This window comes from Dasypus novemcinctus, chromosome 10 (genome assembly GCF_030445035.2).
Source record: "Dasypus novemcinctus isolate mDasNov1 chromosome 10, mDasNov1.1.hap2, whole genome shotgun sequence".
Taxonomy (NCBI): domain Eukaryota; kingdom Metazoa; phylum Chordata; class Mammalia; order Cingulata; family Dasypodidae; genus Dasypus; species Dasypus novemcinctus.
In genome coordinates this window covers 82,228,962-82,245,399 of record NC_080682.1, presented here as the reverse complement: position 1 = coordinate 82,245,399, position 16,438 = coordinate 82,228,962, and the positions used below count along the sequence as shown (strand labels likewise).

Genomic DNA, 16,438 nt, shown 5'->3' with positions numbered 1-16,438 from the left:
CTCTGTGAATTTGACTAATCTAGATATTTTACATAAGTGGAATGATATTATATTTATCCTTTTCTGTCTATTTTCACTCAGCATAATGTTTCCAGTGTTCATCCATGTTATAGAATGTATCAACTTCATCCCTTTTTGTAAATGAATAAAATTCCATTGTTTGTATACTACCTTTTGCTTATCCATTCATCTGTTAATGGACACTTGGGTTTTTTCCATCTTCTGTCTTTGTGAATAAGGTTGCGATAAACATTGGTGCACATGTTTCTGTTTGAGTCCCTGTTTTCAATTATTTTTTGCATGTACCTAGTATTGGGATTGCTGGGTTATTTGGTGTTTTGTTTTTTTTTAAGATTTATTTTTTTATTTCTGTCCCCTTCCCCGCCCCCCCCCCCCCCCCCCCCCGTTGTCTGCTGTGTGTGTCCATTCGCTGTGTGTTCTTCTGTGACTGCTTCTATCCTTACCAGCAGCCCCGGGAATCTGTGTTTCTTTTTGTTGCGTTATCTTGTTGTGTCAGCTCTCCGTATGTGTGGTGCCATTCTTGGGCAGGCTGCACTTTTCTTTCGCACTGGGCAGCTCTCCTTATGGGGCGCACTCCTTGCGCATGGGGCCTCCCCTATGCGGGGGACACCCCTGTGTGGCAGGGCACTCCTTGTGTACATCAGCACTGTGCATGGGCCAGCTCCACACGGGTCAAGGAGGCCCGGAGTTTGAACTGCGGACCTCCCATGTGGTAGGCGGATGCTCTATCCATTGGACCAAGTCCGCTTCCTGATCATTTGGTATTTTGCATTTAACCTTTTGAGGAATCCTGAACTGTTTTCCACAACAGCGTTTTGTAGTTTTCATTGTCTTATTCCTCCTTTGTTAAAATGTATCCATAACAGTTTTTAATGCTGTCATAAATGAGATTGTTTTCTTAATTTCATTTTTGATTTTTCATTGTTAGTGTGTAGAAACAACTGGTTTTTGCATGTTCATCTTTTACCTCTGAGTTTTTTGGTGAATACTTTAGGGTTTTCTAGATATAACATCATGTCATCTCTGAATAGAGGTAATTTAACTTCCATATATGTGTTCCATCCTAGTTCATTTATCAAATTATTCATTTCTCTGTTTCCTTATTCATCATCTGTCTAGATATGCTCCCTATCCATGTGAGAAGTATATTGAGTCTCCACCTATAATTGTAGAGGTCTCTATTACTCCCTTCAGTTTTTTTTTTTGTTTTGTTTTGTTTTTGCTACTGTTTGCCTTGTGCGTTTTGAGGTACTGTGGTTAGGTGCATAAATATTGTTGTTTCTTCTTGGTGGATTGCCCCTTTTATTAATATGTAATTTCCTTTGTCTCTTATAACAGCTTTGCACTTACATTCTGCTTTGTCTGATACAAGTATAGCTTCCCTAGCTTTCTTTTGGTTATCATTTATGTGGTATATCTTTTTCCAGCCTTCTACTTTTAACCTGTTTGTGTCTGAGTCTAAGTGAGTCTCTTGTAGATAGCATATAGATGGGTCATATATTTTTTTAATCCATTCTGCCAATCTCTGTCTTTTGACTGGGGAGTTTAATCTGTTAACATTCAGAGTTATTGCTATAAAGACATTACTTACTTCAACCATTTTATCCTTTGGCTTTTATATGTCATGTCTTATTTTTGTCTCTCTTTTTACCTTTTTAGGACAGATAGTCCTCATTTCTATTATCTCCTTCAAGCCCTTCTGTCCTGTCTTTTCCTTTTAGCCTGTTGAAATCCTTTAATATTTTTTTGTCTTTTTTTTTAATGTTAAATTTTAAAAATTTGAGGTCCCCATACACTCCCCACCCCCCTCACCTCACTCCTTCCACAACAACCACCTCCCACATCATCATAGGACATTCATTGCAGTCGGTGAATACATCTCTGAGCACTGCTGCACCACATGGTCAGTGGTCCACACTATAGTCCACACTCTCCCCCAGTCCACCCAGTGGGCCATGGGAGGACACAAAATGTCCAGCAACTGCCCCTGCAGTACCACCCAGAACAACTCCAAGTCCTAAAAATGCCCCCACATCACATCTCCCACTCCCTAACCCCAGAAGCGACCATGGCCACTCTCTCCACATCAATGCCACACTTTCTTTGATTACTAATCAAAATAGTTCATGAATAGAATATCAGTAAGTCCACTCTAATCCATACTCTGTTCCTCCATCCTGTGGACCCTGGAATGGTTATTTCCACTCTACATCTATATCGAGAGGGGGCTTAGATTCCACGTGGGTGATAGATGGAATTATTCTTCTTTCAGTTGTAGGCACTCTTGGCTACCTGGTGTGGTGGTTGACTTTAATATTTCTTGAAGGGGCAGGTCTCTTGTTAATGACTCCCTCAGTTTCTGTTTATCTATGAATATCTTAAGTTTTCCCTCATTTTGAAGGACAGTTTTGCCAAATAAAGAATTTTGGGCTGTCAGTGTTTGCCTTTCAGTTTCTTAAATATATATCACTGCCTTTTCACCTCCATGGTTTCTGATCAGAAATCAGGACTTATTTTCATTGGGTATCTCTTGTATGTGATGAAACACTTTTCTCTTGTTGCTTTCATAATTTTCTCTTTATCTTTGGCATTTGACATTCTGATTAGTATGTGTCTTGGAGTTGGTGTACATTGTAGTTCTTGGGCTTGTATTTAATGTCTTTCATAAGAATTGGGAATTTTCAGCCATTATTTAATCAAATGTTTTTTCTGCCCCTCTTCCCTTTTCTTCTCCTTCTGGGACATCCATGATACAAATGTTTGTATGCTCCATGCTGTCATTCGGCTCCATTAGACCCTTCTTAATTTTTTCCATTCTTTTCTCTATCTGTTTTTCTGCCATTTAGGTTTTGGATGTCCTGAATTGCAAGTTGCCTATCCTTTCTATCTGCCTCTTCAAATTTGTTGTATGCCTCTAGTGTATTTTTAATTTCAACTATTGTACTTTTCATTCCCATAAGTTCTGTTTTTTCCATGCTCTCAAATTCTTCTTTTTTGTCACCTAGTGTCATCATCGTCTTTTTAAAATAAATATTTATTATTTATCTACCCCCCCCCCCGGTTGTCTGCTCTCTGTGTCCATTCACTGTGCGTTCTTCTGTGTCTGCTTGTCCTCTCTTTGGGTGGCACCAGGAACTGATCCTGGGACCTTCCAGTGTGAGAGAGGTGCTCACTCTCTTGAGCCTCCTCATCTCCCTGGTCTGCTGCGTCTCTTACTGTCTCTCCTCTCTGTCGCTTTTTGTTGCCTCATCTGGCTGGGCCAGCTCTCTGCTCAGGCCAGCCTGCTACATGGGCCAACTTGTCTTCACCAGGAGGACCTGGGAATTAACTCTGAACCTCTCATGGTAGACAGGAGCCCAGTTGCTTGAGCCATATCTGCTTCCCCAGTGTCTTAGTAGCATTTATCTCTTTAGCCATATTTTCCTATATCTCCTTGCATTAATTTAGGAGATTTTTTTGAATTTCACCTTTGATTAATTGTTTCAAGTTCTGTATCTTCTCTAACTATTTAATTTGCTGCTTTGACTGGACCATATCTTCCTCTTTCTTAGTATGACTTGTAATTTTTTGCTGAGGCCTTGGCATCTGATTATCTTGTTGAGTTTACTCTGAAGGTTGGTTTCTCTCTATTGTCTAAGATGTTTTTTATCGATCAGTTTTGTGTTAAGGCTCTTCTCTGACATTTGGTTCACTGTTATTTCCCACCCAAAACAGGGCCAGGGACCCATGAAGGGGATGCAGACCAGTTCCAGAGGGCCCTGGGGGAAAGGTCAGGAAAGACCAAAAAATGTTTACTTCAGCTCCCCAAGGCTGTTCTTTCCTGGCCTGTCCAATTCTCAGCAGCCCTCAGAAAGGGTATTTTTAGTTCTCTGCCTGCTACCTTTCCTCACACAGGTGGAATCATGGCATGGCAGCACCTGACCTGGTCAGGCTGAAACCATTGGACCCAGCAGTCTAAGTCCCCTGGCCAAAAGCTGGGTTGTACTGGGCTGTGTACCTCCCTGCTTTGAGGGAACTGGACTTTCATGACCCTCGCAGCCCATAACCACCCATTGGGCATGGACCAGCCTGATGTGAAGCTACTTGCCCTGAGAGTAGGGAATTGGTGCCAAGAGCTGGATCCATTTAGTCTGCACAGCACTTTTTCCATCTCTTTTTGCTGCTCTTTTCTGGATGCTGCACAGTACTTCCTTGGTCTTTGGAACTCCAGAACAGTTGTTCTTCTGTACAGTTTCTGTCTGTCCACTGGCTGTTTTTGGGGGGTGAGGCATGAACCCTGCAACTCCCTAATCCGCCATCTTTCTGGAAACCTTGGCTGTTTCTTTTTATTGTGCTTTTCCTGGATAATCTGCATTACCTATAAAGTTGTATTAAACTATTAATATTTTTTTAATTGAGTTGAAATTCACATAATATAAAATATATCATTTTAAGGTGAACAGTTTTGTAGCATTTAGTAAATTCACGGTGTTGTTCACCCACCACCTCTATCTAGTTTCAAAACATTTTCTTCGTGTAAAAGTAAATCCCATAATCATTAAACAGGTATCATCTTTCCTCTCTCCTCATCCCAGTCTCTGGCAACTGTCAGGGGCATTCTGTGGATTTATCATTTCCGAATATTTCACATAAATGGAAGAATACAATATGTGATCTTTTGTGTATGACTTCTTTCACTTAGCATAATATTTTCAAGATCCAGGAATTTATTTCTTTTTATGACTAAAAAATATTCCAGTGTGTGTATGTGTGTGTATACACGCCACCATCTGTTTATCCATTCATTACTGGCGGGATATGTGGGCTGTCCTCCTTTTGGCTATTGAATAGTGCTATTATGAACATGCATATGTATGTACGTATTTTTTTTATTTTGCCCCTGTTTTCAGTTCTTTTGGGTGTATACCTAAGAGTAGAATTGCTGGATCATACATTAATTGTATGTTTACCTTTTGGAGGAGCTGCCAATCAGTATTTTTTGTTTGGAGGAATAATGATATATGAATTATTTATTTTCTGTCCTAAATTCTGAAAATTACAGAGTTTAAAAAATGTGCAAAATTATATTTTGTATAATTTTTGAGGGGGAGCAAAACTCTAGATAATAAAACTGTTATCCTCACTTTGGAATGACCAAAACTATCATTGTCAACTCAGAGCTAGTTTGAAAGCCTGGTACAGGAATAATTTTACATACCCTAGAAGGACACTCATGGGACGCAGTACATTTATTTGTCTTAATAATAGTTCAGAGTTTATAATACTTTGTTCCATTTTTATGGTTTATAACCTTTTTTTTTAAAGATTTTATTATTTATTTCTGCCCCCACCCCACCCCCCATTGTCTGCCTTCTGTGTCCATTCACTGTGTGTTCTTCTATGTTTCCGCTTGCATTCTTGTCAGTGGCACTGAAAATCTGTGTCTCTTTTTGTTGCATCATCTTGCTGTGTCAGCTCTCTGTGTGTGCAGTGCCACTCCTGGTCAGACTGCGCTTCTTTTGTGCAGGGCAGCTCTCCATGTGGGGCGCCCTCTTTGCACGTGGACTCCCCTACACAGGGGACACCCCTGTGTAGCATGGCATCAGCACTGCACGTGGGCCAGCTCACATGCATGGGTCAGGAGGCCCTGGGTTTGAACCCTGGACTTCCCATATGGTAGGCAGATGCTTTATCAGTTGAGCCAAATCTGCTTCCCAACCTATTTTTCATACCTAACATATACCTTGTCATTTTTACTTGTAGATTGTATTAAGTGCAGATAAATGTATATAATTGATTTAACTCATTTACATAACTTGTTGATTGAATGGATGAATTTAAACTAACTTTTATAATTGGCTACTTTAAAAAATTATCCTGTAAACCACTTGTTAAAAGGTAGAAGAAAGAAGCAATAATATCTATTAGGATAGCTTTAACTGATTTCTGGGTCTGGAGCATAATGGTACTGCCTGTCTGAATCCCCCTTCAAAACTATAAGTCTAAAAAAGAATGCAAATGAAACCCACCTAGCCAATATCTTCTGTATTTCTAGGAGATAGAATACCATGAACTTCAAATTACTTGTAGGTAACAAAATAATCACCTATTATAGAGCTTCTACTGCAAGTCTGTATATCTGGAGAGTGATGGCGTGGGGAGCTTAAGAAATTCTATGAAAAAGAGAAGAAGCTATTAAAGGCCTTAAATGAAACAAAGAACTCACCCTCAAAAAGGGAAAGTACAACAATAAGTGAGAAATAATGTGCACATTCTGGGACTTGGTAGTTTATAGTACCACCTACAGGGAACAGGCTTTAGAGTGAGCAGAATTAGTAGCGTCAGAATTAGTAGAGAAATTTTGCTTCTGGGGATGAAGGAGATAGTGAAGGAGTGATGTCCCTCAGAGTCTTATCAGCGAAGGGAAACCAAGAAGTAGAAAAGGATAGTTAAGGGTCCTGCAAAAATGAAATAAATAAGACACCCCTCCCCTTACCCACTCTAGAAAGAGCACTTCACTAAATTGTCAGAAGGTGCTCTCAAACTACGAATGCTCTGCACAAACTGAGACCAATGTGAAAATCCAGTTTACATAGCACTGCTATTAAACAAAAACAAAAAAATAAAGCATATTTCAGCTGATGAGGCCCCCTGGCATCCCCCCCCCTCAAAAAAAACAGCTATAGGAAAATAGCTACAAAGTACAAGGATACCGCAGCAAACTACTTTAGACTGAATTATATTCCTTAACGGAGGAAAAAAAACAACATAAAGTTAAAAAGCCAAAAAACGAACAAAACTTGGTTTTGCTAATCCAGCAACTTGTGGAGAGATGTGTTAAGAAAATAAACGAAGAAAAAAACTAGGAAGAAATGAAATAAGACTTGATCAAACTCAGAGAAGAAATTTAAGAAGAGATAAAACTATCTCAGCAAGGAAGAATAATTGAGAAAATGCTCAAGAGAGAATAGAATCAAAAGAAAATCTAGGGAAACGGACTTTGGCCCAGTGGTTAGGGCGTCCGTCTACCACATGGGAGGTCCGCGGTTCAAACCCGGGGCCTCCTTGACCCATGTGGAGCTGGCCATGCGCAGCGCTGATGCCCTCAAGGAGTGCCGTGCCACGCAAGGGTGTCCCCCGCGTGGGAGAGCCCCATGCGCAAAGAGTGCGCCCGTGAGGAAAGCCGCCTAGCGTGAAAAGAAAGTGCAGCCTGCCCAGGAATGGCGCCGCCCACACTTCCCCTACCGCTGAGACAGCAGAATCGGACAAAGAAACAAGACACAGCAAATAGACACCAAGAGCAGACAACCAGGGAGGGGGGGAAATTAAATCAATAAATAAATCTTTAAAAAAAAAAAAAAAAGAAAATCTAATGAGGGATATTCAATGCAAATAAATATAGAAGTAAGAAGGATCTCAGAAAAATGGTTGAAAAGGAAGACTGGGAGAGAGCCAACATGACTGCAGTCTGTAAAGAACAATGGATTAGAGAACTGATAGTTAACTATTAGTCTAAGAACACTTTCTGTAAATAAGGGGAACATTAAATTTACCGTTTGAAGGACTTGCCATATGAAAGAATTGGCTTGGAGCCATCAATTCTGAGGCATGCTTTAGTAAGCTAGTAGATTTTAAAGATAGATTGGGCTGGCATCACACTTCTGAAGAGCAACATGTGAAATACAGCCTTAGAGTAACTTTTTTAAGAAACTCAAGGAAAGAAAGTACAGGTCAGGCTTCTCTTCAATAGCCATCCAAGCTTCCTTCAAAAAGCAATTTCGAACCATATCAAGGATTCAGTGAATATTGTACCCATGAGCCTTGCTTGAAGAGTTTGTGGATGAGCTTCATCCAACCAATAGATTGCTAGGGAAGCTTCTGCAAAAGGACTGTGAAATTTAATATATCAAATTATAGAATTAAGAACTAAATAAAAGCAAGGTTGGGCATGGGTAGAAGAATAGTATGAAAGTTTATATGATGGACAATGTTCAATGAATACAACTTTTAAAATAGGGAGGAAAAGGGGATGAGAATGAAGAACTAAACTACACTGACAGTAGTATAGGTGGAGACAAAGGATACCATTTAAAACTGGCAGCCTATACACTAAAAAGTTAAGTAAGAATAGAGGGGATTAAGGACTCTAAAAGTAGTGTAAATGCAAAACTAACTACTAGAACAAAATTGTTAATCTTCCTAAATACCAAAAGAAAAATTTTAAAATAGCAAAGAACACATGCCAGGTAGTGAAAGACAGTAAAGATGGCATAATACAGACAGTGATTATAATAATGAGAGATCATGCCAAACATAATCAGTTCTATCAATAAATACAAATGGCCTTAATTTGCTGATTTAAAAGAGATTTTCAAGTTGGTTCATAAAACAAACATCATTATTAAAATTTGGTTCATTCAAGAATCTGTTAGTGGATGCTAAATCTAGGATAGAAAGCTTGATAAAGCTCAAGAATTTTATGTGGCTTCCAAGTGTCTTCTTGCAGATTGCTTATATAATTACAAGGGGAAAAATTATATAGTGAAGAAACTGGACATCACCTACACAAAGTGATTAAAGTTAATATCACTAATGAAGAGGTTATAGACATAATGACCTGCAACTGTGATACCCTTAAAAGTTTATCTAGCAAGTAGCTAGAAGCAGTCAGGCAAAAAAGTATAACCTCAACCAAATCATGAAGGATAGTAAACAAACCCAAATTGTGGATTACTCTATAAAATAACTGCCCTTTATTCTTCAAAAATTGACACTGTCATCAGACAGACTAAGGAACTGTTCTTGGTTAAAGGACTCTAGTGAGAAAAGTGTCTAAATGCAGTCTATTATCCTGGAACAGATACTCTACTGTAAGTGGGGAAATGCTATAAAGGACATTATATTAGGATAAATGACAATCAGAATATGGGCTGACGAAAATACTTTGAAATGATTAAATTTTTTAAGTTTGATATTGTTTTTGTAAGAATATCCTTATCGTTTTAAAAATCACATTAAAGTATTAAAAGGTAAAACGTGGTGTGTAAACCTGCTCTCAAAGGGTTCAGAAAAAAAATACACGTGTGTGAGAGAGAATAATAATACAAAGGTATCAAATGTTTAAAGCTGGTGAGTCTGAGTAAAGGGTATATCAGAATACTCTGTTTTTGTTACTTTTCTGTTTTAAAAGAAAATATTTCTAGCTGTGAACTATAAGCCAGAGACTAATACACATATCTTAGTTTAGGGTGTAAAGTAGAATTTGAATTACACAGTTTTCTCACCACCATCCTTGTTCCCCTCCCCTCCCCCCATTTTTTATATTCAGTACTTACCATTTCAAATGACTTCTGTTGGAAAGCCTAATGATATCAGTCCATCTGTGTTAAGCCATAGGTCTGATTTTTTTTAATCTTCTTTCTTTTCTTGTGTTTTTACAGAATTTGTCTTTTTCATTCTTAAAATTTGCTTTAGACAAAATAAAATCATTTTCCAAAAGTGCCCTTTCAGTAAAATGCTTGGTCCTGTAAAAGACAACCACAATCCAGCTAATTCATCCCCTCCTCTCTCCCTTAATGCTTCATTGAGTTCTGAGAACAATATAGGATAGAGGATGAGTTTAGAAATCTGTTAAATATCTTTTCATGTTTTTTTAATCTTGTTCCAAAGTGAGCTATATTGAATAATATGTGGATAGTTTTATAAGCTTTGGCAACCGTTTTGTAATGAAGTCCATTTGCCAGATAAAGCTCCCTTTATTTTTTGAGTCACAATTTGTTCTTTATTAGAAGAAAAATATTGAAGATATTTTGTCTTAATGCTATTTCTTTCCCTTTACATATTACTAGTAATATGTAATATCTGGCTTAGACCAGAAATACTATATGAAAAAAAGAGATGATATCAGATGAAAATGGTAATATATGTATAATCCTACATATTAGTTTTTAATAAAATATATAATTTTTAAATTATGAAAAGTTAGTGATTTAGAATTAAAATGAATTTTATGCCCACTTGAGTCTTCAACTGTATGCACACTGAGTTTCTTACTTCTGTCTTAAGGCACAGAGAAAACAACCATACGGTTTTGCTAGGTAAACCATCCAATAACTCTTTTTATACGTTTTTAAATGGGGCAGCATCTGTCACGCAGTGAGAAGTTTGGACAGTTTTTCAATATTTATAAATTAGTCATAGTGGTAGACTACTGACCTTTAATTTAGTAATGAAGGGTGATATTTAGATTTTTTAAGTGTATGAATAGTGTGAATTCTTCAGAAGTTGAAGATATTTGTAATTTAAGAGTCTTGTTATATTATTTATACAAATTCTCCAGTATAAAGTCAAATATGATAAAAAAAGGTAGCAATAACTAACATTAATGTACTAAAATCACATGTTTTAAAATAATACATAGAACACGCAGATGTCATGCAGAATGAAAAAATATTTTTGGTCAGTTTTTGTAGTGATAACATTATTTTGCTGTTGATAATTTTTATTGTTGGTGACTTTTAAGTTCCTAATTTTCTAGCCATTCTACTGACCATGAGTGTTTAGGTAATTGCAATGTTTTATATTCAAGGCTTTGTCATTAACATATTTTTAAGTTAATTATTAAACTTTTTTTCCTAGGAAGAAGCATTGCATGCATTTATTCAGCCAGAGATCCTCGATGGCCCAAATCAGTACTTTTGTGAACGTTGTAAGAAGAAATGTGATGCACGAAAGGTAGATGCCATGTAGGAATTAAAAGCACTTAATTATATGATAAATATTCAGTAATCATTAGGGTACTTTTTTCCTTTTTTAGGGCCTTCGGTTTTTGCATTTCCCTTATCTGCTGACCTTACAGTTGAAAAGGTTTGATTTTGATTATACAACTATGCATAGGATTAAATTGAATGATCGGATGACCTTTCCGGAGGAGCTCGATATGAGTACATTTATTGATATTGAAGATGAGGTAAATATTTATTATATTTCTTGTTATAAAATATTTTTCATTCATCTATTTGGTCAGTCGTGTTTTTAAAAGCTATCTTTTAACTTACTGACGTAACTGTCAGTAGGCTGCCTTTTTTTAAAAAATTATGTTTATATATATATAAAATTGCCATTTTAACCACATTTAAGTATACAATTCAGTGGCATTTATCACAGTCTTGATAAATGGAGGACAAATACTATATTATTGCCTCAGTATGAATGAAATGTATTATGTGAAAGATAAATACATTATGTGAAACACGAATATGAGTAGAATTGCATATATAAGACCTTTTTTCTTTGAAACTGAACAAATGTAAGTTAATAGTACATAATGTTAATATCAGACAAAAAATAAATTTATGCTAAGGGAAGGAGACGAGACACAGAGTACTACATATTGTCTGATTCCATTTGTATAAAATGTAAATACAAATCAATTTATAAAAATGAAAGGAGATTAGTGGTTATGTAGATCTGAGGAAGGAATACCAAGGGTTGTGGCATCTTTCTTTTTGGAATAATGAAATTGTTCTAAAATTTTTGAGATGGTGAATGTACAATATTGTGGTTATACTAAAAGAAATTGATAATATACTTTGGAATGAATAGCCAGAAATGGCAGCTGTGTAAAGTGGGGGAAGCATAGAGAGATCAAGAGGTGAGGAATTTTCTTATTTGTGTTTTTTGTTTATTATTATTATTATTGAAATAATGAAAACGCTTTAATAATGATTGAAGTGATGAATGCAGAACTGTGATTATAGCAAATGCCATTGATTTTACACTTTGGATGAACTGTATGTTTATTAACATATATCAATAAAATTGATTTGTTTAAAAAAAAAACAGTTGGCCATAGAGTGAGGGTTAATTTCTGTACTCTCAGCTCTATTCCACTGATTAGTGTGTCTGTCTTTATGCCAGTACTGTGCTGTTTTGACCACTGTAGCTTTGTAATATGTTTCAAGGTCAGTCAGTGAGAGTTTTCCCACCTTACTCAACTTTTTTTTTTCTTAAAGATTTATTTATTTTTTACTTTATTTTATTTTTAATTTATCCCCCCCTCCTCAGATGGTTCTCTTTGTCTGCTTATTGTTTGCTTGCCTTCTCCAGGAGGTACTTGGAACTGAACTCAGTACCTCCCACATGGGAGGTGAGTACCCAAAGGCCTCAGCCATACCCACTCTCCGCAGCTTGCGGTGTCTGCTGGCCTGTGCCATCTGCTCATTTAGGCATCTGCCCATTGTGATGGAGTGCATCATCTAGTTCTCGTTGCGGTGGGTGCAGGTGTCTAGCTGTCATTGCGACATAGTGTGGCATCTAGCTCTCATTGGGGAAGGGCGGTTGGCCTCAGCTCTTGTTGCAGAAGGGTGCAAGTGTCTAGCTCTCGCTGTGGCGGATGTGGGCATCTGCTTGTCTTCTTTTAGGAGGCACTGGGACCCAAACCCAGGACCTCCCATGTGGTTGGGGGATGCCCAACTGGCTGAGCCTCATCCGCTTCCCTCATTCTTCTTTTTTAGGATGTTTTTGGCTATTCAGGTGCCTTTTACCTTCCAAATGAATTTTGGTAATTGCCATTTCTATTTCTGTAAAGTAGGCAGCTGGAATTTTGATTGCGGTTGTATTGAATCTACAAATCAATTTAGCTAAGATTGATGTTTTCACATTATTTAGTCTTCTAATTCATGAACACAGAATGTCTTTCTATTGTTTAAGTCCTACTTGATTTCTTTCTGCATATAGGTCCAGTACTAATTAGGTTAAATTGATTCCTAGGTATTTGAGTCTTTTTGTTGCTACTGTAAATGGAATTTTCCCGATTTCCTCTTCAGATTGTTCATTACTAGTGTACGGAAACATTAAAGATTTTTGCATATTGATTTTTTATCCTGCCAATTTATTGAACTCATTTTTTAGCTCAAGTAGGTTTGTTGTAGACATTTCTGAATTTTCTATGTAAGATCATGTCATCTATAAATAGTTATACTTCTTCTTTTCCAATTTGGATGGCTTTTTTTTTCCCTTGTCTAATTGCTTCTAGCACAATGTTAAATAACCATGGTGATTGTGGGTATCCTTGTCTTGTTGCCAATGTTAGAAGGGATCCTTTCAGCCTTTCCTCATTGAGTACAATGTTGGTTGTGGGTTTTTCATATAAGCCCTTAATTGAGGAATTTTCCTTCTATTCCTATCTTTTGAAGTGTTATCAAGAAAGGATGCTGGATTTTGTTCAATGCCTTTTCTGTATTATCAAGATGACCTGTGGTTTTTTTCCCCCTTTCATTTTGTTAATGTGGTATATTGCATACCAGGAATAAATCCAACTTCGTCGTAGTGTATAATTCTTGCTATCTTTTGGATTCTATCAGCAGTGTTTTGTTTAGAACTTTTGCATCTTTGTTCATTAGAGAGATTGGTGTGTAATTTTTCTTTCTTGTAGCATCTTTATCTGTATTTGTTATTAGCTTCGTAAAATGTATTCGGTAATTTTCCCCTCCTCTTCAATTTTTTGGAAGAATTTAAACAGGATTGGTATTTATTCTTCTTGAAGTGCTTGGTATAATTCACCTGTGAAGCCATCTGGTTGTGGACTTTTCTTTGTTGGGAGATTTTTGATAGTTGATTCAATTTCTTTATATATGATTTGTTTGTTAAATTTTTTCTTGTAGTGTCAGTATAAATTGTGCATTTCTAGGAATTTGTCCTAGAAATAGGTTGTCTAGTTTATTGACATACAGTTTCTCATAATGTCCTCTTATGATCCTTTTTATTTCTTTGGGGTCAGTTATAACTTCACTGCTTTTATTTCTCATTTATTTGCATCTTCTATCTTTTTCTCTTCTTTAGTTTAGGTAAGGGTTTGTCAATTTTATTAATTTTCTCAGAGAGCCACTTTGGTTTTGTTGATTTTCTCTCTTGCTTTTTTGTTCTCAGTTTCATTTATTTCTTCTCTAATCTTTTATTATTTTTTTCCTTTTCCTTGCTTTGGGAGTGGATTGCTGTTCATTTTCTGGTTTCTCCAGTTGTTCAGTTAGAGCTTTGGTTTTAGCTCCTTTTTTTAATATAGGCATTTAAGGCTATAAATTTCCTTCTTAGCACTGCATTTGTTGTATCCCTTAAGTTTTTTTCGGTTTGTTTTTTTTTAAAGATCTATTTATTTCTCTCCCCTCCCTACCCCCCATTGTCTGCTTTCTGTGTCAACTCACTGTGTGTTCTTTTGGCCCGCTTGCACCCTTGGTGGCACCAGGAAACTACGTCTCTTTTTTGTTACGTCATCTTGCTGAATCAGCTCTCCGTGTGTGAGCACCACTCCTGGACAGGCTGCACTTTTTTCCCACAGGGCGGTTCTCCTTGCAGGGCTCTCTCCTTGTGTCAGGGGCACCCCCACGTGGAAGCGCCCCTGCGTGGCACAGCACTCTTTGTGCATGGCAACTCTGCACATGCGCCAGCTCACCACATGCGTCAGGAGGGCCTGGAGATCGAACCCTGGACCCTCCCGTATGGTAGGCAGATGCTCTATCAGCTGAGCCACGTCCACTTCCCCCATAAGTTTTGATAAGTCATGTTCTCCTTTTCATTTGCCTCAATGTATTTACTGATTTCACTTAAAATTTCTTCTTCGACACACTGATTATTTAGGAGTGTGTTTTTGAGCCTCCATACATTGTGATTTTACTTCTTTGCTGTTTATTATTGATTTCTAGTTTCATTCCATTATGATCTGAGAAGATGCTTTGTATAATTCCAGTCTTTTTATATTTATTGAGACCTGCCTTGTGGCCTAACATGCGGTCTATCCTAGAGAACGATTTGTGAGCACTTAAGAAGAATGTATAACCCACCGAGTTTGGGTGCAACATTCTGTATATGTCCGTTAGGTCCAGTTCATTTATCATATTGCTCATGTTCTCTGATTCCTTGTTGATCTTCTGTCTAGTTATTCTATCTGATGTGGATGGTGACTTGAAGTCTCCCAACTGTTACTCTAGAGATGTCTGTTTTTCCCCTAAGTTTTGCCAGAGTTTGCCTCATTTATTTTGGAGCATCCTGGTTAGGTACATAGATACTTATGACTGTTACTTCTTCCTGGTGGATTGTCCCTTTTATTAATATAATGGTCTTCTGTATCTCTTATAACTTTTTTGCATTTAAAGTCTGTTTTATCCTATATTAGTATAGTTGCCCCTGATCTTTTTTGGTTACTATTTGCGTGGAGTATCTTTTTCCAACCTTTCACTTTTAGCCAGTTTATATCCCTGGGTCTAGGATGAGTCTCTTGCAGGCAGATATGGATGGCTCATTTTTTTTTAATCCATTGTATCAGACTATATCTTTTTATTGGGGAGTTTAATCTATTCACATTCAATGATATTACTATAAGTGCATTACTTATTTTCACAATTTTCTTTGGTTTTCATATGTCATGTCTTATTTTTGTCTTTTTATTCTTATGGTTATCCTTTCTGCTATTCCTGTCATCTATACTGTCTTCCAAGCCTCTCTCTCCTTTCTTTTTCAGATTGTAAGGTTCCCTTTAATATTTCCTGCAAAAGTGGATTCTTTTTATGAACTCTCTTAGTTTCTTTTTATTTGTGAATATTTTAAACTCACCTTCATATTTGAAGGACTGTTTTGCTGGATAAAGAAGTCTCAGCTGACAGGTTTTCTCTTTTAGTATCCTAAATGTATTGAACTACTGTCTTCTCACCCTCATGGTTTCTGAGGAGAAATCCACACTAAGTCTTACTGGGCCTTCCTGATATGTAATGGTTTGCTTCTTTCTCCCTGCTCTCAGAATTTTCTCTCCATCTTTGACATTTGACCTTATGAGTAGTATATGTCTTGGAGTAGATCTGTTTGCATTTATTGATTGGGGTAGGCTGTACTCCTTGGACGTTTAAATTCATTTCTTTCATGAGAGTTGGGAAATTTTCTGCCATTATTTCCTCAAATACTCTTTCTCGTTCTGCCCCTTTTCCCTTCTCTTCTTCTGGAACTCCCATGGCACATATATTGTTCTGTTTCATGATATTATTCAACTCCGTGAGTAAATGCTCAATTTTTCCCATTCTTTTTCTCTTTCTCCTTTTCTCTTTTAAATTTTGGCTGTTCTGTCTTCTGTATCACTTATTCTGTTTTCTGTCATTTTGAGTCTGCTGTTGTATGCCTCCAATGTTTTCTTTTTCTTTTTTTTTTTTTTAAGATGATTTATTTATTCCCCCCCCCCCCCATTGTCTGCTCTCTGTGTCCATTCACTGTGTGTTCTTCTGTGTCTGCTTATATTCTCATTATGTGGCTCTGGGAACCAATTCTGGGACCTTCTGGGATGGGAGAGAGGTGATCATTCTCTTGCGCCACCTCAGCTCCCTGATCTGCCATGTCTCTTATTATCTCTCCTTTGTGTCTCTTTTTGTTGCTCATCTTGCTGCACCAGCTCTCTGCA

At 37.2% G+C, this 16,438-nt stretch overlaps 1 protein-coding gene across 4 annotated transcripts in view; it reads left to right on the top strand.

Annotated features, from left to right (window-relative positions):
• The window catches only part of USP47 (ubiquitin specific peptidase 47), a 145,963-nt gene that overhangs the window by 90,729 nt on the left and 38,796 nt on the right, over positions 1-16,438 (top strand). For all 4 annotated transcript variants that reach the window (XM_058305727.2, XM_071218213.1, XM_058305726.2 and 1 more), the window contains 2 exons: positions 10,639-10,734; positions 10,817-10,969. In XM_058305727.2, the coding sequence (XP_058161710.1) occupies positions 10,639-10,734; positions 10,817-10,969 (249 nt within the window). The remainder of the gene's footprint in view (positions 1-10,638; positions 10,735-10,816; positions 10,970-16,438) is intronic.